Source organism: Homarus americanus, unplaced genomic scaffold, assembly GCF_018991925.1.
Source record: "Homarus americanus isolate GMGI-L3 unplaced genomic scaffold, GMGI_Hamer_2.0 scaffold34921, whole genome shotgun sequence".
Classification (NCBI taxonomy): domain Eukaryota; kingdom Metazoa; phylum Arthropoda; class Malacostraca; order Decapoda; family Nephropidae; genus Homarus; species Homarus americanus.
The window spans coordinates 11,099,657-11,127,390 of record NW_024741901.1 but is presented as its reverse complement, the minus strand read 5'-3'; the positions used below and the strand labels follow the sequence as shown (position 1 = coordinate 11,127,390).

General features: G+C 38.4%; 1 protein-coding gene across 1 annotated transcript in view; it reads left to right on the top strand.

Annotated features, from left to right (window-relative positions):
- LOC121876278 (MOB kinase activator-like 3) overlaps nucleotides 1-27,602 on the top strand; it is a gene marked incomplete at its 3' end in the record, with an annotated part of 34,857 nt that extends 7,255 nt beyond the window's left edge. Inside the window, exons 2-5 of the mRNA XM_042381313.1 lie at nucleotides 593-603; nucleotides 23,647-23,788; nucleotides 24,009-24,236; nucleotides 27,598-27,602. Of these exons, the coding sequence (XP_042237247.1) occupies nucleotides 593-603; nucleotides 23,647-23,788; nucleotides 24,009-24,236; nucleotides 27,598-27,602 (386 nt within the window). The remainder of the gene's footprint in view (nucleotides 1-592; nucleotides 604-23,646; nucleotides 23,789-24,008; nucleotides 24,237-27,597) is intronic.
- Nucleotides 27,603-27,734: the final 132 nt, after the last annotated feature.

The following is a 27,734-nucleotide window of genomic DNA, read 5'->3' as shown; positions in this document are numbered from 1 at the left end:
ACACTAACCTATGTGGTATTGGAGTGTATTCACATTGTTGTAGAGCTGTAGAGACATTAGTTTGTAGTGTAGCTAATTCACATTTAGCCTCTGCAGCCCGTGTGAAGCGAAAGCATACATGCAAGTGTAAATACAGTATGTTGACTTACAGTACAATGATTTAGGACTTCATGCTTAGTTACAGCAACTAATGAAAAATCCTCTGATACTACAATTTGTTCAGAATTAATAGTCCCTCATTCGCTTTCAATGGAAGTGGTTCCAAATGCCATGCATCAAAATTTTTATTTTATTTTAGTGGAATGTGTATTAGTATTTCCCTGTGTGTTAAGGTTGCTTCTAATAAGGGGTAATAATATTCCACTTCATGCTCCTGAAAGAGAGTCTGTACAGGTAGTTAGATGATATTTAGTTTTAGCTATATGTAAAGCGGCAATTAGTTGACCTACTGGCAACAACCGTGCATCAACACGACCTAACCTTGCATTTACAAGATCAGCTATGAGCCTATTATTGGTTTCTATGAAAGCTTCTACCAAGGCCTCAGCTGCATGCATGTATTCTGTGAAGCAGAGTAACCATTCCAGTGTAGATTCTGATCGTGTGAATTCCTGGACAATTCGTGTTAGGCGATTAGTTTCATCAACAATAGCATTCATATTAGAGGTCAGAGTTTGTACTGCCTTCTAGGACTGTTCAGTGGCCCTATTTGTTTCTTAACCACCTCTGAAACTGCATTCATTATATTCCCTAGTTTAGCTACATTTGCGGCGGTTGCTTTACCAAACAAGGTGCTACTTATTAACCCTACAAATATAAACAGACCACGTTTTTGATGCCGCTGAGAATGTACATTCTTCCCGATGTCTTCAGGAGATATAGGAAGCTTTCCCTCGAAGTGATTTACTCGCTTGAGTAGACTATTCATACGGTCATGTTGAAGAGAGATGGTCTGACAGAGTGTTGTAGAGATTGTAGATTGCTGTTCGAGATCATGCAGAGTTTTCATAGCTGTTTCAGTGTGGACAGCTATTGACCTCAGTTGCACTGGCATGTGCATGAAGTCATGTAGCTCGTACTTGACAGTTACAACGTCTTGTACTACCAGTACTTTGCCTAATGGGGCAACTAAAGCTCCGTGTTTGACGATGTCTGCTGGGGATGCGGCTGTTGTCAACACTCTCCAGACCAACAGTAGTAGTGATATCCAAGCCATGTTTGAAAGAGGTGAGGATAATTAACGATTCTTGTTTGTTAATTGTAGTTTTTGGCAATATGTATTGTCTATCGTTACATTTTGTTGAGCAACCGTTGTAGTAGAAGTAAGATTTTCTTGACTAACATTTGGGATCCCTACTAAGTCTCTGCTGACTTTTTTCATTCTATCTCCATGTACTATATCTGATATTTGACATTGGCTCAACTACTTGGAATTTGTTTCCATGTTCATTTGCTTTAATCACTCACGGACCTGTGAATTTAGGTGAGAGTTTTGACATGCGTTCTGGCGCTTTTATCATTACTTTTTCTCCTATTTCTGGAGTTATAGGCTTAGCTTTTTTATGTTGTTTGCCGATCATTTCAGCATGTGAGGCTGCTAAGTGTTTTCGTACTTTTCCATGGATGCTTGTGAAAACATTGATTTGCTTCTTGGCATAGTCATCCACAGGTTCTGGGGCTCCTGCTATTAGATCATTGGTAAGCGTTTATCGGTACCGTAAACTATGTAGTACAGTGAGTTCTGCTATAACGCGTGTTTTGATAACGCGAATTTGCTCTAACGCGATTTATGAATTAGGAACGATATTTGTATAACGCGAACGCTTGTTTGCTATAACGCGATTTTTGCTTACTATTTCTCCAATTTTGTGGTACAGTGGGGTATGCTATAACGAATCTAATTGGTTCTAGAACCTTGTTCGTTATAGCATTCGTTCGTTATAGGATTAATCCGTTCCAGGCCCCCAAATACAACCACTTAACACTGAAAAATATAATATAAAATTGTAAAAATTGTAAAAAAGTGCATAAATATGCATCTAAACCCCTGAAATAAAGAATATCATTAATATTTGTAATAAAAAAACAATAAATTAGAAAAAAAAAAATTTAAATAATGTTCGTTGTAGGAGTTTCGTTCGTTATAGCATTCTCAATTTTATAGGTAAAACCGTTCGTTATAGGAATATTCGTAGTAGGATCCGTTCGTTATAGCATACCCCACTGTATTAACTGTGAATATAGTAAAGAAGAATATCAACAAGAAGCGTTCTGGTGATAGAATTCCCGGTGATGATCATAAAAGAAAGGATATAACACTTGAAGAGAAGCTCGATTTTATCAACCTCAAAATCACCCTTCTCCCCCATCAAGTAAAGTGTTACATTTACTGTATGATTTCATTATTAGATATGAATGTAACATTTATTTAGACTGTGCTATCCTTTGTGTTAGGCTAACTACTAAATTTTTTCGATTTCGAGTAATCTTCACCTAACCCTATTTTCTCCATAAGCCCTGTTATTTCTATTACGCGATTTTCTATAACACGATATTTTACAAGAACACAATTATCGCGTTATAGCAGAACTACCTGTATGGCGATTGGCCTGTAAAGCTATTTATAGATCCATTGAAGGATGTTGCAACCTATGGAAGCCAGTCCTTCCACATATAGAATTTTTCTATTTGTACGCTCGACCAATCCATTTGAAGATGGATGGTAGGCGGTTGTGAAGGTTTGTGTGATGTCATATTGTTGACATATTGCTGTTAAGAGTTGATTCTTAAATTCTTCCCCGTTATCTGAGAGTATCACTCCAAGTGTAGAAAAGGGACAGATTAGATGAGTTACTAATGCATGAGCCACTGATTCGGCTGACTTGTTCTGCAATGGTGCTTGTACCACAAATCTAGAGAAATAGTCAATGCAGACAAGTACTTAACTAGAGACGATGTTTTTTTGGTAGTTCAAATAAATCGATTGCAACTGTATCTCATGGACGCTTCCGGCGTTTGGTATTCTAAGGTTGGAGCAGGATCCATTGTTGTTCCCTTGTGTTTTGCACAAGATAAACATTTAGCAATGTGATGCTCGATGTCGGTCCTCATAGTTTTCCAATAATATTTTTGTCTAATTTCTGTTAGACATCTGTCTCGCCCTGGATGCCCAGCTTGGGGTGCATCATGGAAGAGGGTGAGAATGTATTCCTTTAATGGTGTAGGAATAACAATTTGAGAGATTGACTCTTGTGTTTTCACTGAGCGATATAGTATGTTGTGCCTCAGCTCAAACTGTGAGAGTGGTAGAGGTAATTTGGGCAATTTCACCTCGTCTCCCGATTCAAAGGCATATATAACCTTGGACCATAGTGGATTCTGTAACTGTTCTGCCCTTAACTGTGACAGGGTTGAACGTAGGTAGTGGCGTGACAGGAGCTATGTGGCGTGGCCCGGCAAATACATGAAGTCAGGTGTGAACTCCTGTATGGTTAGATACCAGCGAGCTAAACGCCCTGATAAATTCTTCCCATTAAATAGTTCTGTCACAGCTACATGATCTGTGTGGACTGTGATCGGATATCCCCAAATGAGATTCCTAAAATGCTTGAGAACCCACACTACAGCTAATGCTTCTAAGTGAATAATTGAATAGCGTGTTTCTGCATCGTTGAGGGTGCGACTGGCGTATGCCATTACCCGCCAATTTTCTCGATGATCAGTTTGCATGAGCACTGCCCCTAATCCTAGGCCTGAGGCAAATACACATGGTATATGATTTTGTGTAGCCCAGACAGGCTAACACTGAAGCGTTTGTTAAAGCGCTCTTGAGGGCATTAAAACTGTCCTCTTGTTCGTTATTCCATGTTAACTCCACATCCTTTTTTGAGGAGTTTTGTGAGTGGTGATGCTAACTTGGCATTACCTTCAATGAAAGAACGGTGGTATCCTGATAATCGTAGGAAACTACGAAGTTGATCTATGTTCTTGGGACAAGGGAATTGCTTCACCTCTACCTTGCAATCTATTGTGTGTATGCCATTGCCATCTACTACGTGTCCTAGAAATTGGATTTTGGATTTGAGAAATTCACATTTGGAAAATTTCACTTTCAATCCAATTAGATGTAGCTTGGTGAAAACTTTAAGTAGTTTCTTTAAATGGCTTTGTAAATCTTTGTTTACTATGATAAGATCAACCAGATAGGCATAGACTGTGTTACCTATCATTCCAGCAAACAAGGTGTCTATCATTCTTTGGAATGTTAGCGGCACATTTCTTAGGCCAAATAGCATTCTTAAGAATTCAAAATGTCCCATAGACATACTGAACACAGTTATCTCGCGGGATTCCTCATGTAAGGAAAATTGCCAGTACCCGCTAAGTAAATCTGAGTTACTGAAGATTGCGTTGTCTTTTCCCTGTGACTGTAGTAAGTCAGTTAGGACAGGCATTGGAACCTGTCTGGTACAGTTACCTGGTTGACTCGTCAAAAATCTATGACTGGTCTCCATCCACCATCTTTCTTGGGAACTAAAAATAAAATTGAGTATCATGGTGATGAGGAGGGTTGGATTACCTGTTGGTCCACCATGTCTTGTACTATCTATTGGAGTACCGCCCTTCTGCTGTGGGGTAGCCTTTATGCTGGGAAGTAGATTGGGTTAGTGTCCGGCTTGAGTTTAATATGATGGTTTGTCAACGTTGTTTTACCTTGGGGTTCTCCAGGTAATGCTATGATTTCCTTGAACTCGGCGAGTAATTCCAAAAGATCACTTTTGCCTTGAGGATGATCGACTACTTTCATGTGTGGAGCTATTAACGCTGCTTTATCTACAATATGTGATTTTTCGCTCGATTCCCCGTGTTATACTATCTATTGGTAATTCTATTGGCTCTTCGACAACCGCTTAGTCGTAAACAAGGAAATTACATAAACAACATCCCTTTCATAAGGTTATGGGTCCCCCAGTTCTATTGAGGACGAGGACATCTGTGAGACTACCTAATCTCACAGTACTTAAGGTAGACTCAAGTGACAAACCTTTCACTTGTGAACTTTCACACAACATATGTTCCTTCACTCACATTTGGCAAACGTACCGTGACTCTAGTAAGTGCCTGGCTGTCTAACCGTTGTACACCAGTTAACACAGCAGGCGTTAGAGCCCAGTTCTGGCCGCTTTCTACAGAAATGTCCTTTGAGCTACTAGTTGGAGTTTCAGAGAGTTGACTCCATAACTAATTGCTGCTGTGCCAAAGACTCCCCCGTGCCTGTTGAGGCAGTTATTACACGAACACCTGAAGTAAGCAATGGATGTGAAGTTTGCATTGCGTGATATGTTTTACAATTATGCGTGATTGTTTGATCTCGTGGCTGAGCGTTAATGTTGTTCTGCCTTAGAGTGGTCAGACCAAGTAACCCATCTGCTTCCAGAACTGCTTGACCCCCACTTCATGGTTCGCCAAATCTTGTTCTTGTTCCTCGTCCTCGCTATCGTTGCCACTCTCTAAGTTCTGCAGTTCATCTTAGGTGTTGGTGAAGGTGTTCAGGAGCTGAAACTTCTTGGCGGAGAAAGCAGCCTTCACGTTGTAAATCAACTCCTGATCCATGGGCTGGATTAACGACATAGTGTTAGCGGTAAGGAAGACCACTTTTACATTGGGGTGATGATCCAGGAAAAGGGGCGAGTGTCCTGGTGTGTTGTCGAGGAGCAACAAAATGTTGAATGGAACATTATTTTCCATGCAGAATTTCTTGATATCAGGAACGAGACAGTTGTCAAACCAGGAGAGGAACAGACCAGAGAACATCCATACCTTCCCTGAGGTTAGCCAGTGGACATTTAACTTGCTCGTGTCCATATTCTTGTAGGCATGCGGCTTGTGGGCTTTGTGGATCACAGACAACTTCAGCTTAGCAGTGCCGGAGGCATTGGTAGTGAACAGTACGGTGATGTGCTCCTTCTGCATTTTACGTCCCCGACACTTGCTAGCAGACTTTTTTGAAGTCGAGGACGTACTTTCTAAATGTGTTTATTTAATTTTACCTCTGCACATTTGTGCATGTAATTTACATTTTATATTTACATGTAATTTACATTTTATATTTACGTGTGAAGACCTCTTGAAGTTCACATGTGTTTGTGTAGTTTATAAAATAATGATTGTTTGTGAACTACCTGAGTTGAGAGTCCGTAGAGCTTCACGCTGGCTATGATGTCAGGAGTCAATGACGTCCTTCTCGGGGAGGGATGATGTCATGCCTTATGGCGATCCACCTTCTTGCAGCGATCAGCTGGGGGCTGTCCTGGGTCTTGTGGCGATCAGATTGGGGCTGATCTTGGGCTTGAAGCGATCAGCTTGGGGCTGACCTGGGGCTGTCCTCTGTCTTGGTGCAATCAGCCTTGGGGCTGACCTGGGGCTGCCCTCTGTTGCACACTGACAAGTCTTTGTTTAAGCAAGAGATTGTTTGATTGTCTGGGACCACTTTGACAACCTTTCTAAACTCCGGTGCTGTAGTGTTAGCTGGTAGTAATCTCAGCCCACACTCGGGTAGGCTTGGCTGCTCTCGACTCGGGTCGGGGTAACCTTCAGTAGGGTATGTCACTGAGGGTTTGATTGCTAAGTTGGTAATATTTAATAATGTTTTTGTTACCACTGTGTCTCTATGTATACCCTCTGCAAGTGTTTATAGCCACTGTCCAATTTTCTTGTAATTGCTTGTTTGTTGATGATTCACTTAAAGTGCCACTTAAGTCACTGGAATCATTTGTTTCGTTTGTTTCTGAGTGTCTGACCGATTCTTCTTTTAATCCATCCCACCGCTGCCACCAGTGTGTTGGTCCTTTTTTATAGATATATATCACACACAAATATATATATTAGTTCTGGAATTAATAAGTGGCAGGGCTGAAGTAAACACTGTTGGTTTTTCTTTATTGTAGAAAAATATAGTTTCTCAGGTACTTAGTTCAGTTGAGAGTATATTGTACCTTCTCTACTAGGGGAAAAGTCTTAGTGCACATACACAGGAGAACACTTAGTGAGGTATTTGCTGGGTAACAAAAGATTAGACTGATCTCTCCCTTGTCTCTATATCAAGAGAGAGATGAGGAGCAGGCCAGGTCTGTTATGATTTGGTTGACCTCGCCTGCCCTCTGGAGTGTGAGAAAGGAAACACGTCAGATATACTGTTAAGCTAACATGAGCTGACCTCAGCCAAACCTTGCTCGCTCTCCGAAGGAACTACAACCTCAGCCATGTATAATGTCAACAGCTGAGGCACAGTTGAATAACTTGGTGAATAATTTGGTATTATACATCTGAGTAAATATTTATATAATGCAAATGGTGCTGCTACACTGGGAAAGTGGACCAGTTCTCTCACGTACCACACCACTAGGGGGAAAAAATAGTGATGTGTAGGAACATGGAAAACCCCAAAATTTATAGTTGTAATGACTGTTTATCAGACCATAGCTTACACTCCAGTGAAGAACAGCGCATATAACAGTAAGTAGATGCCCACATGGTCACCCACATAGGTTGGCACACCCTACAATGAGAGTAAGACCTGGCCCAGAAGAGCTGACGGCCACAATGTACATGAGTTAACCTGGCGTTATGACCGTGATACTCATGAAACTACACCTGGCCAGACACACCCGGGTGGTAATAATTAGGAAGCATTGCCAACCGGCTACATGACCACGCACCTGGGCAAACACAGATGTCCAGACCTGACCCAAGTAGACGTCACTGTCTCAATGACCCGAGTTCTCACTGCCATGCGATTAGCTTAACCCGGCGACATGACCGTTTTACTCAAGAAGCTACCCTCCAGCCAGTACACCTGTCACCTGCCCAGACACACCCAGATTAGTGATGACATCTTCCGGCTGGAGATCTCCAATATAAGGGCCCTGCAGTTCCTTGCATTAGCATTCGGGTTATTATTGTAACAGGGAAGGAGCCAACAGTTCCTCCCCAGAGGTAGACTTCCCTCCCCAGCACCGAGTCTCCAGCTAGCAGAGTCTCCCATAGGAGACATAGTTCAGCAGCACCTAAAGCTTCCCTAACCGCTGGGCCTCCCTCAGGTCACACGTGAGTCATGGTTAGAGCGATCCATTAGGGCGAGTTACTTCGGTGGGAAGTGTATCCATTTCATGTTTGTGTCCGAGAGGCATTTTATAGTAACATAAATATAATGATCTATTAATGTGTCCATGCCTTTGAGTTGAATAATAGATAGTTGTACTTAGAGTTGGTGTTTAGAAAATTCCCTTAAGAATATATATTAATTTTAAAATTATTAACCGGCCACGCTACCAAACCTTCCTCACTTTATCCTACAATTAATAACGTCTTTCTATTATTTCTACTTAAGATCCCCCTCATTACATAGTAATGCTGATGAAAGAACAGACGAAGTAGAGAGAAGTGAGGAGGAGTCAGGGTATGTGGGGGAACAAGTGGGGGTGGAGTTGTGTCCACATGGCATCACAGTCCAAAAGTTACTGAGGGACAATGGGGGAATCACTGGAAGGCAGTGGGGAAGCCTACAGTTACGACAAATTATTTTTCTTCGATTTAGTTGCCACACAGTTTTTTTATTCCTAGCAAAATAAAGGCACGTAATTTGAAAGGAAAACCAGGACACAACCAACATTGATCAGTGGAATTATTAATTGGTAATAAAACTCAGTATTTACCAATTACACTTTTCAAATTAGATGATCTTCCACCAATCACATTTCAGGATGCAATCATTCTCCCAAGTTCTAAAATAGACATGCTGGGGCTCACCATTTCCTCAAGTATGTCATGAAAGTCACACATCCTCAACATTGTTAAAGCTGCCTCCCGAAAGCTGGGAATGCTGTACAGATGCTGTAGCTACTTCACCCCGAGCATTTGCTTCAAGTTTATAAGGGATTCATTCGTCCTAACTTGGATTACTGCTCTCATATCTGGGGTGGCTCTTCTTCTGTCCAACTGATAGATAGGGTGGAATCAAAGGCATTTCGTCGTAACTCTCCTACTTTAGTTGATAATCTTTCTTCCTTTTTTCTTTGCTGCAATGTTGCTTCACTCTCTCTCTCTCTCTCTTTTACAGGTACTTTAACGGGCAATGTTTGGTGGATATGGCATCCTGTGTACTGCCGGAGAGGCCGTGGGCTCGTAACACTCGTCTTGCCCATGGTGCCCACAGTTTCTCAGTGGCCTTCGGTCACACTAGAATAACCCGTTATAGTACATCCTTTCCTCACACAGCCAAACTGTGGAATGCTCTGCCTTCTTCTGTTTTTCCATACTCATACAATGTTTCACTTTAAAAAGCTGGTTTTCCGGCATCTTCGTGGTGTAGATTAATACAAGTGATCGCGGGCACATTCGTGCCCTTGTGAGAGTTTGAACGCTCGTGACAGCGTACAGTGAATGGGGGTGTGCCAAGTCCGTAGATTTGCATGGTTAATTAGGGTGCGCCAAGTCCGTAGACTTGCACCGTTTTCCATCGTAAATTAAATTGTTAACTAATGCCTTCCTAAAGAAACCATCGGCATGGGACCAGGTTTGTTCCACTCTACTAATTTTTTGCGATTTTTCCACCAAGTTTGATGGAAAACGATTGTGCCGTTTCAGCTGCCCAGAACAGACACACAAACAGACACACGCCTAGTCCTATAGTATATTAGATAATCGTTTTCTTTTCTATTTTTAATTTCTTTTTACTCTTTTATTTTTTCGTCCCCCTGCCCCGTTATGGGTCGATGACCTGTGCTCTGGTGGTCTATTTCCCGTAAAAAAAAAAAGTTCCTTACTGGAAGCACTTTGATTAATGGAGTTAATACTTTAGAGGTTAAGAATGTAGATAGGACGAGGTCTTCTGCCCAATCCACTGCTTCTTTAACAGGAACCAAAATAAATTGTACAAGAAATGGTTTACTGGAGGAATGGAGAACCAGTTAGACTCCTTGTAGGAGTAGAATCATGTCAGGAGTGATGGCAGACAGTGATCAATCTTGTACAATTCTAACCGAATGCACTGATGAGTACCTGTACAGTACTCAACTTATAATACCTGTATTTTATATATCCATTATCAATAAAAGTTTTTCTTTAGTTTAACTGTTTTAATATCCACATCACAAGTAAGAAATACAGTAACATTGTCATAAACACTTCTCACTTGGAACTGTGTTATACTGTAGCTACTTATCTCTCACAGGATTCCATTTTCCAGAAATGCATCTAGAACACTTTACTGTACTATACTCTCTTTTTTTTCAGTGATTATGGTGTTGTCAATGCTTTATTTATTTGTAATTATTCACTTATTGCAAGTGGATAATTCATTTTCACAATTAAGTGAATTACTTTGCGACATTTGCCCCTTAGTTTCCTTATGGTCAATGTTATTAATTTATTTTTTCCTTTTCCAGTTACATCCCAAGAAAGTGAGTAATTATTAAAGACTTTTTTGGTGGCTGGGCTTTTAAATGGTGTTGGTTTTAAAGTAACCTGCTGTTATTTGCACTTCTTGTTGCACTTCTGCACACTTTCGAATTTCAGTACCACCTTTATTACAGTACAACTTGCTGGGATGAAATGGAAATACCTGTACTTTGTATGGATGCAATGTATTTTCACCCATGAGGGATTTCTGATTTTTTTTTTTTATCTAGACATTAAAACAGTCTTGTTTCCTTCCTCCATTTTTTTGTTCCTCCTGATTTCTACCATCATAATTATGTACTGTGCAGGTATCCCTTGCTATATGAACGTTTGAGATATAAAATTCGCGTATACGAATTTCCTAACTTACCACCTCTTTTTCGTGTTATGAAAGCTTTCCCACTTATACAAATTTTGATCCCTGCAAAAATTCAAATTGCACGCGTTTGGGAATCAGCTGGGATGGCCACATCCCCCTAGTGTGCTTCCTACCAGCCTAAGGTACGAGTTATGGATATTTGTCAACTTTCTTCATATTTTTTTCATTCATTTATATGCATACACACTTCTACATACAGAATGTGCAACAAAATAAATATCAGAAGGTCAAAAACAAAGAGAATGAACATTTTGTGCTCCAGCAAAAGTTAGTAGGATGAGCTGGTGGGAGTTCTGTTATGATTATTTTTCAACTCATAGTTTCACTTGGAAAACATAAATTTCTTCACTTTTTTTACTCAGTTACATGCACACACAATCATACAGTATTTCTTTTTATTCTCAAGTCTTTGATTTGGTAGTGCTTTGAGTGGTAGTGAATTCTTTAGCAGAACTGGTGCTTTGGAGAAACAAAAGACTAGCTACTGTATAATTATTATTATTATTATTAGAACAAAATGTGCAAAAGAAGTAAAAGAAATAACTGTAATAAGGTCAAAAAGATTAAGGGAATAAACATTACTTTGTGTGTGAGAGCGGGAGGGGGAGCATCGCTAAGGGTTGGCTAGGGCGGCTGGGTTGGGGTGCGTTGCTATGGTGGCACTTGAGGGTGGCCATGCATGAAGCAGCTAGCATCTATGCAAATGGTGTCATTGGCGTCTGTGTTAAATTTTGATTTAGATTTTACTTGTACTTAATAGTTTTAGCTGTATATTTTCATCTAGATAGTATTTATTAATGTTTTTAATGTATTTGGTAGTAAATTATATACAGTGGTCCCTCGGTTAACGAATACAATCCGTTCCAGCAGGTTTTTCGTTAACCGAAAAATTCGTTAACCGAAGAAACCATTGTTTCAATGAGTTTTTGGGTAATTGGTTCCAGCTCACCGAAAATTGCCTAAATTCAACAAAAATGGTAGAAAAGTTCACTTACTTTGAGGTGTGTATGTAGAAGGCTCCTGGATGATGATGATGATGATGGGAATTAGAATGGGGGTGGAGGAGAAGGAAGAAGGCATTGGGGTGGAAGAGAAGTCACCCCATGGCACCATTTCACCCATAAAATTTTAGCTCTCTTGGTGTATTTCAAGATTATTTTCTTTAAATCAACACTGCACTGCATTATATATTGTCAATATGTAAAATAAATTTCAAAATGACCAATAATTTGCTTGGAAACACAGAAAAAAAGCGTTTAGTTGAAGAGAGTCTCAAGCAAGATGTTACCTCCAGTGAAAACAGAGAGAGACTAACGCCTGTTTGCTGTGTTAAGAGGCTGGATGCCGCGCATTACACTAACTCACTTTACCTTCAATTATGTTCAATAATTGTTAAAATGACTAAAAAATTTAATATTAAACTTTTAAAATTATTGAATAGTATAAACTTCTTGATATTTACTAAAATAGTAAGGAATTTAAGCCCTAAAACCGATTAATGTATTGGCGGACTAATACTAAAGCTGATTGACCGGCCAGTGCAAGCGAAAACATGTTGAGGTCGGTTCGTAAGAAATTCGTTAACCCAATTTTTGTTTGTTAACCGAATTTAAGAATCTTTACGCGGTTTCACTTTATGCGATTTCTCATATAAGCGGTGCCTCGCCAGAACTGAACTTTCACTTTCCGCGGTTCATCTACCCATATACGCGTGAAGTATAATTTTTTTTTTTATTTAGCTCATAAAATTCATACAAATTACCCGGCAAGAATATAATTTTCATTGCTGGAATTCTTACAATTTGATGATCATTTTGAATATAAACATCATAGATTTTGCATTAGACATACAAATTTTAGATCTAATGTGTACTCTGAGTAAATATGTTATCTTTTGTGCAAAATATATGACATTTGTATTCAAAATATTCCTGGTCTTACAAGGAATCCAGCAATATCAATTATATTATCCTAACTTTAGTCTGAGGTATTATTTATTACTAAGAAGGTAAATATTCTGGTTTTCCCACACATTTATCTGGTAGGGAGGGACCGACCGACCATCTGGCACGGTGTGAAGAATATTTTTTTTTTATTAACTGAAGATATTTGTTTTAGCTCATAAAATTCATACAAATTACCCGGCCAGAATATAATTTACATTGCTGGAATTCTTACAATTTGATGATCATTTTGAATATAAACATCATAGATTTTGCATTAGACATACAAATTTTAGATCTAATGTTTACTCTGAGTAAATATGTTATCTTTTGTGCAAAATATATGACATTTATATTCAAAATGTTCCTGGTCTTACAAGGAATCCAGCAATGTCAATTATATTATCCTAACTTTAGTCTGAGGTATTATTTGTTACTAAAAGTTAAAATTAGTTTTTTCACCCAACATTTCTCTGGTAGGGAGGGAAGGTGGGGGGGGGGGGAGGGTTGGGACCGACCGACCATCTGGCGCGGTTGGAAGAGGGGGGGGAGGCAAGTTGGGGTACTTTGATTGACAGATAGTGTCGTGAAGAATATTTTTTTTTTTATTAACTGAAGATATTTGTTTTAGCTCATAAAATTCATACAAATTACTGGACCAGAATATAATTTACATTGCTGGAATTCTTACAATATGATGATCATTTTGAATATAAACATCATGGATTTTGCATTAGACATGCAAATTTTAGATCTAATGTAATAATTTGGTTTACACAAAGCAAGTATTTTATCTTTTGTGCAAAATATATGAAGTTTACATTCAAAATATTCCCTGACCTGCAAGGAATCCAGAAATGTCAATTATATTATCCTAACTTTAGTCTGAGGTATTATTTATTACTAAACGTTAAAAACTAGTGTTTCACCCAATCATTTCTCAGAGAGGTAGGGGCCAGTGAGCTGGGAAGAGGGGGGGGGGATTTGAGTCTATTATTTGAATGGACATTAACCTGGCAACTGTATTTCTTTTAAATATTAATTGTGTGAGCATACCATCATAAAATTTAGATGTTATTTTTACTACAACATAGGTATTGTGTCGGAAAAAGTGGAGTTTGGGGGTCGGGCCAGTCTCTATTGGAATTAATCCCATATGTTCTGTTGTTCACTTTACGCGGTTTTCACTTTCCGCGGTACCCTGTGGGTTCAATTGACCGCGTAAATCGGGGTACTACTGTATATATATATATATATATATATATATATATATATATATATATATATATATATATATATATATATATATATATATATATATATATATATATATATATATATATATATGATTTTATCTTATCCACGTTTTCATTGTGGATTTACATGGGAACTTCGTGTTTTCTTCTTTCCTTGTGGTTATCAGCATATATATATATATATAAATATATATATATATACATATATATATATATACAGTATATATATATATACAGTATATATATATATGCAGTCGACCCTCGTTAAAACGGACTAATAGGGGGGGAAGGGTGTCCGTTTTAGCCGATTGTCCGAATCAACCGATTTAGGGGTTAATATTGCATAATATTGCATTATACAGCTATGTGTATGTTTATTTGAGTGCCCCGTCATAGGAGTCCGTTTTCTCTCACTTCAGGCTGTTTTCTCTTAATCATAGAGTGCAGTACACCAGTGACTTCTTTATTTCTTAGAAATGACACAGAATTTGAAATTGCAACTGGGGTTGCAATTGTTGAGGCAACTTAGGTATGTCTGATTACAGTTGGAATATTCAAGATCCATTGTGAGTGATGTTTAAAGCTTCAACTGTCTTTATGGTTGGTAAAACTTGTCAAGTCTGTCAGTCTGAATGGCATGTGTGAGGCCTTGTGTTTGTACAACCGCTAAATATATAAATATATAATGTTATGGTAATTATCAGAAACACATAGGCATAACGAGGTTTATTACAAAGTGATGAAAAGGATACTGTACAGTGGCTAGTCCACAAAACATGTAGCCATGTCTCTTTATTTGAGTGCCCCGTCATAGGAGTCCGTTTTCTCTCACTTCAGGACGCCTGAGTCGTCCATTTTCTCTTAATCTTAGAGTGCACCAGAGACTTTGTTATTTCCTAGTAGTGACACAGAATTTGAAATTGCAACCCCAATTGCAACTGGGACAATCCCAGAACCAGAAATTTGATATGGACAGTTCAGATTTCGTCCGATTTATCCGAAATCCGGATTAAAAGGGTCCGAATTAACGAGGGTCGACTGTATATAGGTGTATATATATATATATATATATATATATATATATATATATATATATATATATATATATATATATATATATATATATATATATATATATATATATATATATATATATATATATATACACACACACGCAAGTAAATTACTGTAGGTGCGCGTGATCTAGGTATATGCTGATAACCACAAGGAAAGAAGAAAACACGAAGTTCCCAAGCGCTTTCGTGTAATTCACATCTTCAGGGGTGAGTACAGACTAAAGAGAAGTACAAAACAAGGTGTATATATATACAGAGGAGGGTGAGACCAGGTCCACAATGGTCAAGTATTAGGTAATGACCCTACTAATCTTTAAATAGCACCGCAATGGTCGGTAGTCAGGTCAGAGGGTAATGTGATCCAACCTTCTCACCTGGTTACAAATCTTCTTAATTACAAAATTGTCCAGTTTGTACATGGTTAATAAATCTTATTTTCCCCCTGACTTACAGGGCAAATGCTGTATGTACAGTACCAGTATTGGTATCGGCTAATACTAACCTTACTGAGACCAATTAATCGGTAAAATTCCGATACTGTCTGCTTACTGATCCTGATTAATTGGTGCATTGCTACTGAGGGGGGCCCCAAAGTTTAAGTAGTCTCCTCCCTCCCTCACCTTGTAAGCCAGATTTTGAAACCCAATATCCTTTTTATTTATTTTTTATTGTTTATTTTTATTAATTAATTTATATTTTTGGTCAAACCCCCTCTCCCATTCCCACATGCTTTTATGAAATTGAAAATATTCAAAATTTATATTTTAAGCATACATAAAAAACTGTTGCCAGTTCAGAGCAGCTTTAATATGTATGTCCACCTAAGCTTAGGAATTTGGAATTCAATTACAGTCAACCCTTGCTTTACGCGGTCCCACTTTACGCGTTTCCACGTACAGTCAACCCTCACTTTACGCGGTTAATGTAACCCACAGGGTACCGCGGAAAGTGAGAAACGCGTAAAGTGAATAACATAACATATGGGATTAAATGAAATAGAGACCAGCTGACCCCCAAACTCCACTTTTTCCAACACAATACCTATGTTCTAGTAAAAATAACATCTTAATTGTATGATGGTACATGCACACAATTAATACTTAAGAGAAATAGAGAAATACAGTCGCCAAGTTAATGTCCATTCAAATAATGGACACGACTCCCTCCCCCTCTTCTCACACTACACTGCTGGCTCTTCCCTCTGAGAAATTTTGGGGGGAAAACCAGGTATAGTAATAAATAATACCTCAAACTAAAGTTAGGATAATATAATTGACATTGCTGGATTCCTTGTAAGACCAGGAATATTTTGAATATAAATCATATATTTTTCACAAAAGATAACATATTTACTCAGAGCAATCATTAGATCTAAAATTTGTATGTCTAATGCAAAATCTATGATGTTTATATTCAAAATGATCATCAAATTGTAAGAATTCCAGCAATGTAAATTATATTCTGGCCGGGTAATTTGTATGAATTTTATGAGCTAAAACAAATATCTTCAGTTAATAAAAAAAAAAATATTCTTTACGACACTATCTGTCAATCAAAGTACCCCACCTTGCCTCCCCCCCCTCTTCCAACCAGCCAGATGGTCAGTCCGTCCCAACCCTCCCCCCCACCTCCCACCAACCGTCCCTTCAAGAGAAAGAGTGGGTGAAAAAACTAATTTTTAACATTTAGTATTAAATACTACCTCAGATTAAAGTTAGGATAATATAATTGACATTGCTGGATTCCTTGTAAGACCAGGAATATTTTGAATATAAATGTCATATATTTTGCACAAAAGATAACATATTTACTCAGAGTGAACATTATATCTAAAAATTTTGTCTAATGCAAAATATATGATGTTTATATTCAAAATGATCATCAAATTGTAAGAATTCCAGCAATGTAAATTATATTCTGGCCGGGTAATTTGTATGAATTTTATGAGCTAAAATAAAAATCTTCAGTTAATAAAAAAAAAAATATTCTTCACACGGTAACAGATGGTCGGTCGCCGGTCCCTCCCTCCCCCCAACCCCTCACCAACCGTCCCTACTACATAAATGTGTGGGAATACCAGACTGTTTACCTTTTTAGTAATAAATAATAAATCAGACTAAAGTTAGGATAATATAATTGACATTGCTGGATTTCTTGTAAGACCAGGAATATTTTGAATATAAATATCATATATTTTGCACAAAAGATAACATATTTACTCAGGAGTAAACATTATATCTAAAATTTGTATGTCTAATGCAAAATCTATGATGTTTATATTCAAAATGATCATCAAATTGTAAGAATTCCAGCAATGTAAATTATATTCTGACCGGGTAATTTGTATGAATTTTATGAGCTAAAACAAATATCTTCAGTTAATAAAAAAAAAAAATATTCTTCACATGGTAACAGATGGTCGGTAGGGCCCTCCCTACCAGATGTGTGGGAAAACCAGAATATTTACCTTTTTAGTAATAAATAATACCTCAAACTAAAGTTAGGATAATATAATTGACATTGCTGGATTCCTTGTAAGACCAGGAATATTTTGAATACAAATGTCATATATTTTGCACAAAAAATAACATATTTACTCAGAGTAAACATTATATCTAAAATTTGTATGTCTAATGCAAAATCTATGATGTTTATATTCAAAATGATCATCATATTGTAAGAATTCCAGCAATGTAAATTATATTCTGGCCGGGTAATTTGTATGAATTTTATGAGCTAAAACAGGCAGGCAGGCCGGCAGTCAGGTAGGGTGGCGGGTGGGGGGTGGGGCGAATCTAAAAATAGCGTCTCGAGCCGGACACTCCGCGTATACGTGGAAAAAACCCGCGTTAAGTGAAAGTTCGGCTCTGCCGAGGCACCACGTATACGTGAAATCGCGCTAAGCGAAACCGTGTTAAGCGGGGTATTACTGTACATTAGTGTACAATACTGGAGTGCATTTTATAAAATAAAATTTCTACTGTATTTTTGGGTAGATTTACATAAATTTCTTCATTTATTTTCATACATTTACATGCATACACCATACTAAAAGAAACGTTAAAGAAATACTGTAAATGACTTTAGTGCAAAGCTGGAGTGCACATGTACTAATTTGATTACGGTACTAAAATTGTTATGTCTAGTGCGAATTACAACATGTTTATATTCAAATAAATCAGTATCTTACAAGAATCCCAGCTATGTTAATTATATTTTCCTAGGTCATATCACTGGCATTTTAAAAGGAAAGAAGCTTAGTAGGACTGTTAAATAAACACACAGAGACCTTCACCTCAAACTTATCACCTCAACCCCCCCAACCCCTCGCTGGGTGGCGGAGCCATCAGTCCCTCCCCCCAGCCAGGCTTTTAGGCTTACAGTTTTTATCTTATATAATATCTCAGACTAAAGTTAGGAGATTATAATTTGCATTGCTGGAATCCTTGCAAGACAGCCAATAATTTGAATATAAACGTCATATATTTTGCTCAAGAGATAAAAATTGTTGTACATTAGTGTACAGTACTGTAGTACATTTTATAAAAAAGTTTTTCAACTGTATTTTTGGGTAGATTTACATAGATTTCTTAGTGCAAAGCTGGAGTGCACATGTACTAATTTGATTACGGTACTAAAATTGTTTTGTCTAGTGCAAATTATAGCATGTTTATATTCAAATTAATCAGTATGTTACAAGAATCCCAGCTATGTTAATTATATTCACCCAGGTCATTTCACTGGCTTTTTATAAGAGAGAAGCTTAGTCACTTAAGAACTGATAATACAGGTGTTCTCACTCATTTACGGGGTTAGGGACCCAAATCCAGGTCGAAGTTCAATGGTCGTAAGTCCTAAATAGATAAAAAAAAAAAATCTAATTTTTTTTTTTAATAAAAAATCTACAATGAAATACAGTACAGTAAAAGTAATAAATAATGAGGAATGGATACAGTACAGTGAAAGTAATAAATAATAAGGAATGGATACAATGTGACTGAGCACTTACCTTTAATGTAGTCAGCTGAATGAACATGGGGCCCCCATAATTTTCTAATTATACATGGAGACTACATTAACTGGAAACGTTTCGGTAGAGAAAATGCGTGTCATTTGAAAAAAAAAATTGAAAAAAAAATACACACCGTGATTACGTGAAGTCCCCGGCAGTAGTAGAATCCAAACAGTCATAAGTCGGGGACTACCTGTATACAGCGTTAGACCTGGGCCTGTGCCAACTGTCAAGCGTACTACCTCCCTCCCCAGCGCCCCTCGCTGGCTCCCATCCTCTTCCCCATCTGCTTGGCGTTGCTGGAATCCTTGTAAAACAGTGAATAATTTTAATATAAATGTCATGTATTTTGCACAAAGACAAAAATTAATCACCTGTATCACATTACAGTAGTGATTTAACAGTAAGTGTATATGCGTATAGTATTCCACATACACATAAGTATAAATAAAAGTTTGTGATGATCGGACAAGCGTCCATTTTGATTAACGTCACGTTTCCAAGAAAGTATCTAGGGCGTTAACGGTGACTGTATACTGTAAATAAGGACATGGGGGGCCAGGATTTTTTGGGGGTTGGGTTGGGGTTGGGGGCAGCAAAAATTGCAGTTTTTTAACATTCACGGGTATCTCTGTTACCTAACCCAGCAGTATGTTAAGGGCCAACTGTATATACAGTCATCGCCCGGATTATGTCGACGAATCGTCCTTTCATATACATCCGTGGCCCCCCACCCCCCAAAAAAAATATCCGTGGCGCCTGCTGGACCCCACACCGCAGCCCTGAGGGAGCCACGATGATCCTCCCCCATACTGGTCAGATACTGTATTATGTGTTAAGAATATGCTTCCTTGATTAGGCTTTTTTAAACATTTGCCTGCAGGTGTATGTTAACCTACATCTATTGAGGATAAAATCTTTCACCCACAAATTGACAATAACACATTTGCTGTAATCAGACATATCTAGTTGCCTCAACAATTTGCAACTCCAGTTGCAATTGGGGTTCTAATTCAAATTCTGTGTCATTACTAAGAATAAATAAGTCACTGGTGTACTGCACTCTAAGATTAAGAAGACGACTCAGGCGTCCTGAAGTGAGCGGATTTCTTTGATGGGGCACTCAAATAAAGAGACAGCTACATGTTTTGTGGACTACCCACTTTACATTATCCTTTTCATCACTTTGTAATAAACCTAGCCATGCCTATGTGTGTTTATGATATTTACCATAACATTATATATATATATATATTTAGTGGGTCTAAATGGTTGTAAAATGGGAAACGGGGTTGGGTGCCTGGAACCCCATTAGAATAAATCCGATAGATTTATGTAATTTAGGACAGCGTCCATTTAGAGTTAACATCACGTTTCCAGAAGCGTATCTAGGACGTTAACGGCTCATGACTATTATATACACGAGGATTACACCGGGCACAGGTCACTGACCCACATCACGGCGCAGGTGAAAACATAATAATAATAATAATAATAATAATAATAATAATAATAATAATAATAAAATAATTAGTAAAAATTAAAAAAATTATAATAAAAATTAAATAATGATAACCATAAATAAAAAAATATAAAAAATAAATCAAGAGTGGAAATGATATTCAGTATGTATGTTGTGTTGTCAGTAGTAGAGAGACAATTGAGACCCTGCATTGTGTGTAAATGATGCAGAAAGACAGATCAGCAACCTGGGACTTGGTCATAATTTTTCGTGATGCCATATGGCAGCAGTCTACCATTAGACAATACATTATGCTATATCTTCCCAGGCGGTAGTACCTCAGAAATGTCAACTGAATCGAAATTGCTGTGTATTGTAATAACGATGCGTCTGAAGAAGAGCACTTATTATGCCATTAATAAGGACAAATGAAGTTGGGGAAATTTTAATTTCCTAAGGAAGGTATGCTTTCCATTTAGGAAGCTTGTTGAATTGGAATATGTAGCACTGGTTGGCTGAAGGTGTTTCTGTGTGTGATGTGTAACTTTGAGTGCTGCTGGATACTTGGCCAAGCTGATGTGGAGGAAATACCTGGGAATAAGAGCTCCTCTGTTGAAGACCTCCTCCATACAGAACACTACTTTCTCTTTAAAGAATAGATACACTTACTGTATTGGTGGCTTAAGCTCCGGGTCAGGGTGCTGCTGGCAGTACCCCCCCCTGTTGGGATAAATCAAGAAAAACATCAGCTCCCCAAAAATAGGCGGGAAAATAGGCCGTGGAGCGACACCGAGCCTAAGGGTTAAAAGGGGGGAAATTTTACTTTGCTTTTGGAGAATTGGTTGTAGAGTCTTTGAGTAGTGTTTAAATGCTTTACCCTTCGATATTGCTCAGAATAGTCTGGTAGAATTGATCTTTGGTATGTTCCTTACATTGTACAGTAATAACACTTCAAAACACAGACAGTAACTCATTACACTACAGTGGTCCTGATTTAACGAACACAATTCGTTCAGAAGGTCGTTAGTTAACCGAAAATTTAGTTAACAGAAACCATTGTTTCAATGGGATTTTTAGATAGTGGTTCAGCTCACCGAAAATTACATACAAAGTAAAAATAAATGCAGTAAAGTACACTTACTTTGAGGTGTGCATGTAGGCTCCTGGTTGATGATGATGGTGATGATTAAAAGTGGGGTGGAGGAGAAGGAGAAGAGAGAAGGAAGTGGGGTGGAAGAGAAATCCCCCCCATGCATGCAAATCATTTCACCATTTTAAGTTCACTAGGTGTAATTCAAGATTATTTCTTTTAAATTAACACTGCACTGCACTATATATTGACAATATGTAAAATAAATTTCAGAATGACCAATAATTGTACTGTAAAAACCTAAAAATAGTTTATGTTCAGAGGAGCAAGCAAGATGTTACCTCCACTGACCAGAGATACAAACTGCGCCTTTGTGGGTGAGTCAAGTGGCTGATTAGGCGCGCAAAAAGTAGTTTCCTGTACTGCAATTATGTTAAATAAGTGTTAAAATGACTAAAAAATTTTATATAAAACTTGGAAAATTATTGAATAGTACAACCTTCTTGATATTTACTTAAATGGGAACAATTTAAGCCCTAGAGCCGATTACTGTATTGGCGGACTAATATTCCAGCTGGTGAGCAAGTGAAAACATGTTGACATGATTTCGTAGAATTTAGTTAACCCAATATTTTTTGATTAACCGAGGATCACTGTACTTTATGCATGGTAATGGTCAACTGATTATTTTTTCAGTCATGTCTAAATACCCATTTTCAAATTTATGATTTTTATGACCATTACAAAACAATATCGTTGAAGTTGGTGATCTTTACAGATTATTTGGAGATGTTTTTGGTAATGGTATGTGCATGTTTATTAATTGGTGACTGGTTTAAGGAGTGTCGTGCAAATATGATCTATATTACCTATAATTTGTGACATTAAACTCTATGAATCATCAGCAACTTAGAAGGAGAACCTGAAAATTTATATGCTACGTCTATTGTCGTTTTCTTCGAGGTTTCAACCTCCCAGGCAAGAAAGTAAGTAAAGCAGGTGCTTTAACATAATAGTGTGACACACCCTGAGTCACATTTAACCCAACTTCAATTACTACTGGATATCTTGTGATAGTGTAACACTCCTGAGCCAATCCAAGTTACTGTGATGATATAAGTTGACACTTCCTGAGTCAAATCCTCTTATTGTCATAATATGAGTGACACCCAGAGTGAAGAGCAGTTATTGTTGAGATTTTAGTGTGAGGCCTGTGCCACCCTGGGTGATGCACAGTTGCAACCTATGCTGAATTCACAGTGAAGTTTGAGGACCACCCTTCTAGGAGCTCAATAGGATTGCCTTACCAATCCTTAATATACAACAATGAAGGCCAGCCTTTCAGGTGCCTTAAAGTTTGCAAAACCAACCTTGTCATAGCCCAGTAATGACCATCCTGCCAGGTGCCTCATGAAGACAGTGTCACCAGCCATTGTATGCTACAAAAAGCACAGTCTATAAGGTGTATTTGTAAGACAGAGTAACCAACCCAGAACATGTTAGCATTTATGTTTTGAGATACAAGTCAGTTTCTTAAGTACAGTATCACATAATGAACATGTTTTTACAACCCGTGCCCTCAGGCCTAGGGTGGATCCCAAATAACAAGTTTCCTACTTAAAACCATATTACTGTACTTGTCTCAGGGAGTAATACAGTATGTATACAGTACTGTATTGTACCTCTCAATTACTTGTTCTGTACCTAGTAAAATTATCATTTCCATTCTTTCTTTTATGATATAAAGAAAAAATTGATGAACAGTTTTATTAATTTTTAAAAGTTTGAATATGTTTTAGTTTTTCTTGGGATTAATATACTGTACAGTACTTAGAATGCTATTTTGCAACTCGAATAAATTTTATTCCGTGGATTGAAGTTACTTCATGCATTCTCGTAATCAATAATCTTTTCCTTCTCTCTCTCTCTTATAATTGGGGATGAAAAGTAATTGATGTAAATTGTTCGAGACTTTCCGGCCCAAAAGGTTTGAGCCAGGAACTTTAAAATACTCTCTACATAAACAAGCGCAGGCATCCTTAAGCTCTGGAATTAACCTTAGTGTGGTTAGCCTCCCTCAGGAAGACCTAAATGACTGGATTGCTGTTCATGGTGAGTTGCCAATTTTTTTCCACATCTTTTTCAGTTGTGTACTGAATGATTTAATTTTTGCTCTTATGTTGTTATTAATGCCCTACACTTTATTATTGCTGCTGTTTTTGTATTATTTTAAGTTTGGGAGTTTGCATATATGTACTGTATAAATGCAACATACTGTAACAGTATTTTTGTCTTTTTCTTAAGAGTAATTTGATGGGGGCTCTTCTTTCAGTGGTAGATTTCTTCAACCGAATCAACTTAATTTATGGAACAGTCTGTGAGTACTGCACTGAAACTTCATGCCCCACTATGTGTGGAGGGCAGAAGTTTGAGTATTTATGGGCAGATGGTGTCAAGTACAAGAAGCCAACTGCTCTACCAGCCACACAGTACATATCACTTCTTATGGACTGGATTGAGACACAGATAAATGATGAACATGTTTTTCCTGTCACAGTCGGTAAGGAATCCCCATACAGTACTGTAGCGATAAGCCTTTATAAGATTCATTAGATTGTACCGTTTTTTTTTTATTTGGACAATTCATTTGTTGTTTTAACATTAGGTAAACACACTAATTTCTTCACATGAACTAGACACAATTTGAAAGCAGTCTTACTACCTTGCCTCAATGATTTTCAGCTGAAGTGTGTGTTGATTTAGAATTTGGGTAAGATTTACTAAACATTTTGATTGCTTGATAATTGTAATCTTGTGCTACAAGAAGGGGGAGTCGCTGATGAAACCTTTGCATCAAGCACCATTAGTAAGTGTTTCCCTGATTTTATGTGTTTCCACTTTTCCATTCCCTTCTTTGTGTCACTGTCCACATAGTACTTAGGGTTATTTTTCTGCTTCTTTGAATTAGAGATTGAGGAAACGACATCATAGATTTCACAAAGTTGATGAACAGACACTTCACGGCCTAGTTTTTCTAATATTTCAACCTTTTGCACAATGTTCAAAGAAATTCTTCTCTTCATTGGGTCACTAACAACTCCGGTAGGGTTTTCAGGTCACTTAGAGGCCATAATTGATGCAAAGAAAGTAGAAATTTAAGACGATCACACATGCACAGTACTGACTGGACTTCAGTGTCAAAACAAACCGACTGCAGTGCCGTGGGAGAGTTGTAGCAGGTAGCGGAACTAGTGGAAATTATGAGTGGGCCATTCAAATTCATGATCTCAAAATTTTGCCGGTAAATCCAGTGCCGTTAAATCGAGGTTCAACCCGTACTAATACAGATATGATAAAAAGATATGAATACAGTACTGTGCTGCTACTAATAATACAGTAATAATTATAATAATAGTTGACACTCAGGTTCAAGAATGACCAGCTTAAAGGCCACCAAGGCATAAATTTGCTTACGATAAGGTGTACAAGCAATCATTACCACAACAACCTTGTTTTGAGGAAACCAACTGTTTGAATCTAGTGTCAGTTTACCAACCATTACCCCAAAACAGGATCCACTAATCAATTAATCTTTTGGTTCCCAATTACTGCTGGGTAGATGACATAAAACAACCTGGCCAGGTGAGGGTGCTGACCACTGCACAGCAGGTTTAACTTTATCTTAGATGAACTTGCCAGAGGACTGATTGGATGTAAATTATATGTCGTAAGAAAAGTTGGTAAAACACAGAATGATTGCTTATAGGAAGAAAGTGTACAAGCTGATTATGAAGGGATCATTCAATAATGAACCTTTACTTTTATCATCTTCACCACTAGTCAGCTCGTGTTACCGCTTGGGTGATCGGTCATGTTTCTGTTATGCACTGTTGGCAGGCACTGAGCATGCACGGGCTCCTGAATGTATCTGAACCTGCTCCAGTGCTTGTCAAGTCTGGTCTTAAAAGAGCTCACACTCGGTGCTTTCACAACACTCTCTGGCAGATTGTTTCAAGAGTTCACAACTCCCATTCCGAAAAGGTTACCCCTCACAGTTTTCTGGGCTTGTGGCTTCTTCAACCTTGCACTATGACTCCGTGGGGTGGGTGTCCACCAGCTCCAGATAAGGACGCTCAATTGAGTAGTCCCCCCTTGTCTGTCTGTAGTACTGTATAAGCTTGGCAATTTCAGGTGCTCTAACCTCTCAGGGTAGCTGAGGTGTCGAAGTGCAGGCACTAGTCTGGTGGCCCTCCTTTGGACATTTTCAATCAACTGACAGTCCTTAGCATATCTTGGGGACCAGACGGGGAAGAGCTTCACTCTTGAAGATTGTTATGAGGGACGGTCCACCGTCTAGATATCTGACGAACTTCTTATAGACCTAGTAATTTGGTTGCCTGATTCACCTTCTCGAATGGCTCAGAACTTCAGTTCACCTGTCAACTTACACCTATGTCCTTTTCACATTCAGTCTCAATTAATGGATTTCTTTGTCGTTGGGTCATAGAAATGCCTCCTTACCATGTATGTCCCAGGTGCAGCGTCTTACACCTGACATTGAATCTTAGCAAACATTTCTTGACCATTCTTTAAGCTCACAGAGATCCTTCTGCAGCTCTTCCCAGTCTGCTTGGTTCTTAATTTCCTGAAATAACTTGGTATTGTCTGCAAACATTTGTATGGAGGAATGTACAGCTTCAGGCATGTCATTTATGACAAACAAACAACAGCGGGCCCAGTACACTGCCCTGTGGTACTCGCTTGTGACAGGTACATGATGATTTCGTGCATGTCACCACACACTGCATGCGGTCATGGAGAAAGTCTCCGATCCACGAGGACATTTCAATCCCGTACCCTTCCAGTTTAATTTTCTGCCTTTCATGGGGGTACTCTGTGAAAGCCTTGGCAAAATCAAGGTATATCTTGTCAATGTTACCATCTCATACCAGAATTTGGGTCCAAACTTCTAGTACCTTGGCGCTTGATATAAACCGTGTTGGCAGTCCTTTACAAGGTTATTTCAGTAGGTGTTCCATTATGGCATTTCTTATAATGCTCTCAAATACTTTACATATTATGCTGGTCAGGCTCACCATTCAATAGTTATTAGGTAGGTGACGATTGCCCTTCTTGAAGATACGACTCACATAAGCCATTTTCCAATCACTGGGGACCTTTTGCTAATCCAGGCATTTACAGAATGGGATCTTTAGGGGCTCAGCAAGCTCGTTGCACAACTCTCTTAGTACTCTAGGATGCACCATGTCAGGGCGGACTCTTATGAACCTTTAGCTTTGACAGTTTATAACCTCTTCTGTTTGTCTGTCCTCAAGCATAGGAAGATTAATCGCATCGTCTCTTTTGAACACCGGGAAAAAAAAGCTGTTAAATGACTCAGCTTGTCCTGGTCAGAATCTCTTAACTACCATCTTCAAGTCTCAGGTCTAATACCCCTCTCGCCTTTTAATTTCGACTTTGCGTAGCAATAGACGCCTTTGGGTTTGACTTGACCTCGCTTGCAACCATCCTCTGGAACTCCTTTTCACCCCTTCTACACTCTGACTTTGCTTGATTCTTGGCTGTTGCATACATCCTCCTGTCCTGCTCATCTTTTGACCCAACCCACACCTTGAATTTCTTGGTTTTCTTAACTTTGTCGACGCCGCATGGTTCATGTGTAGGGGTTTCCTTGTAATCCTGGAGGCACTGGGCTTGGTCTTGGTCTCACGATATTCAGCGTAGTGTCTCGCGTTCTTATGCCTTAGTGAGTCAGGCCAGTGGTTACCCCTCATCTCCTCCCTCATCCTGTCGTAATTTCCCTTGTAATATTTGTACCTTGGCTTGGTTTTGTCATGAACCAAGTAACAGTTAAATCTGTATGACAAAATTATATGGTGACTGGTGCCAACTGGGGCTAGATGTTCCAGTTTGCACCATACCCTCCTTGTTTGTTATGATGAGGTCCAGTGGCGGGTGTTTGCTCCTCTGTGCGTCTGGTCTTTAACATGTTGGAACAGAAAATTATCTCAAAGTTTCTACAAAGCAATACGTAACT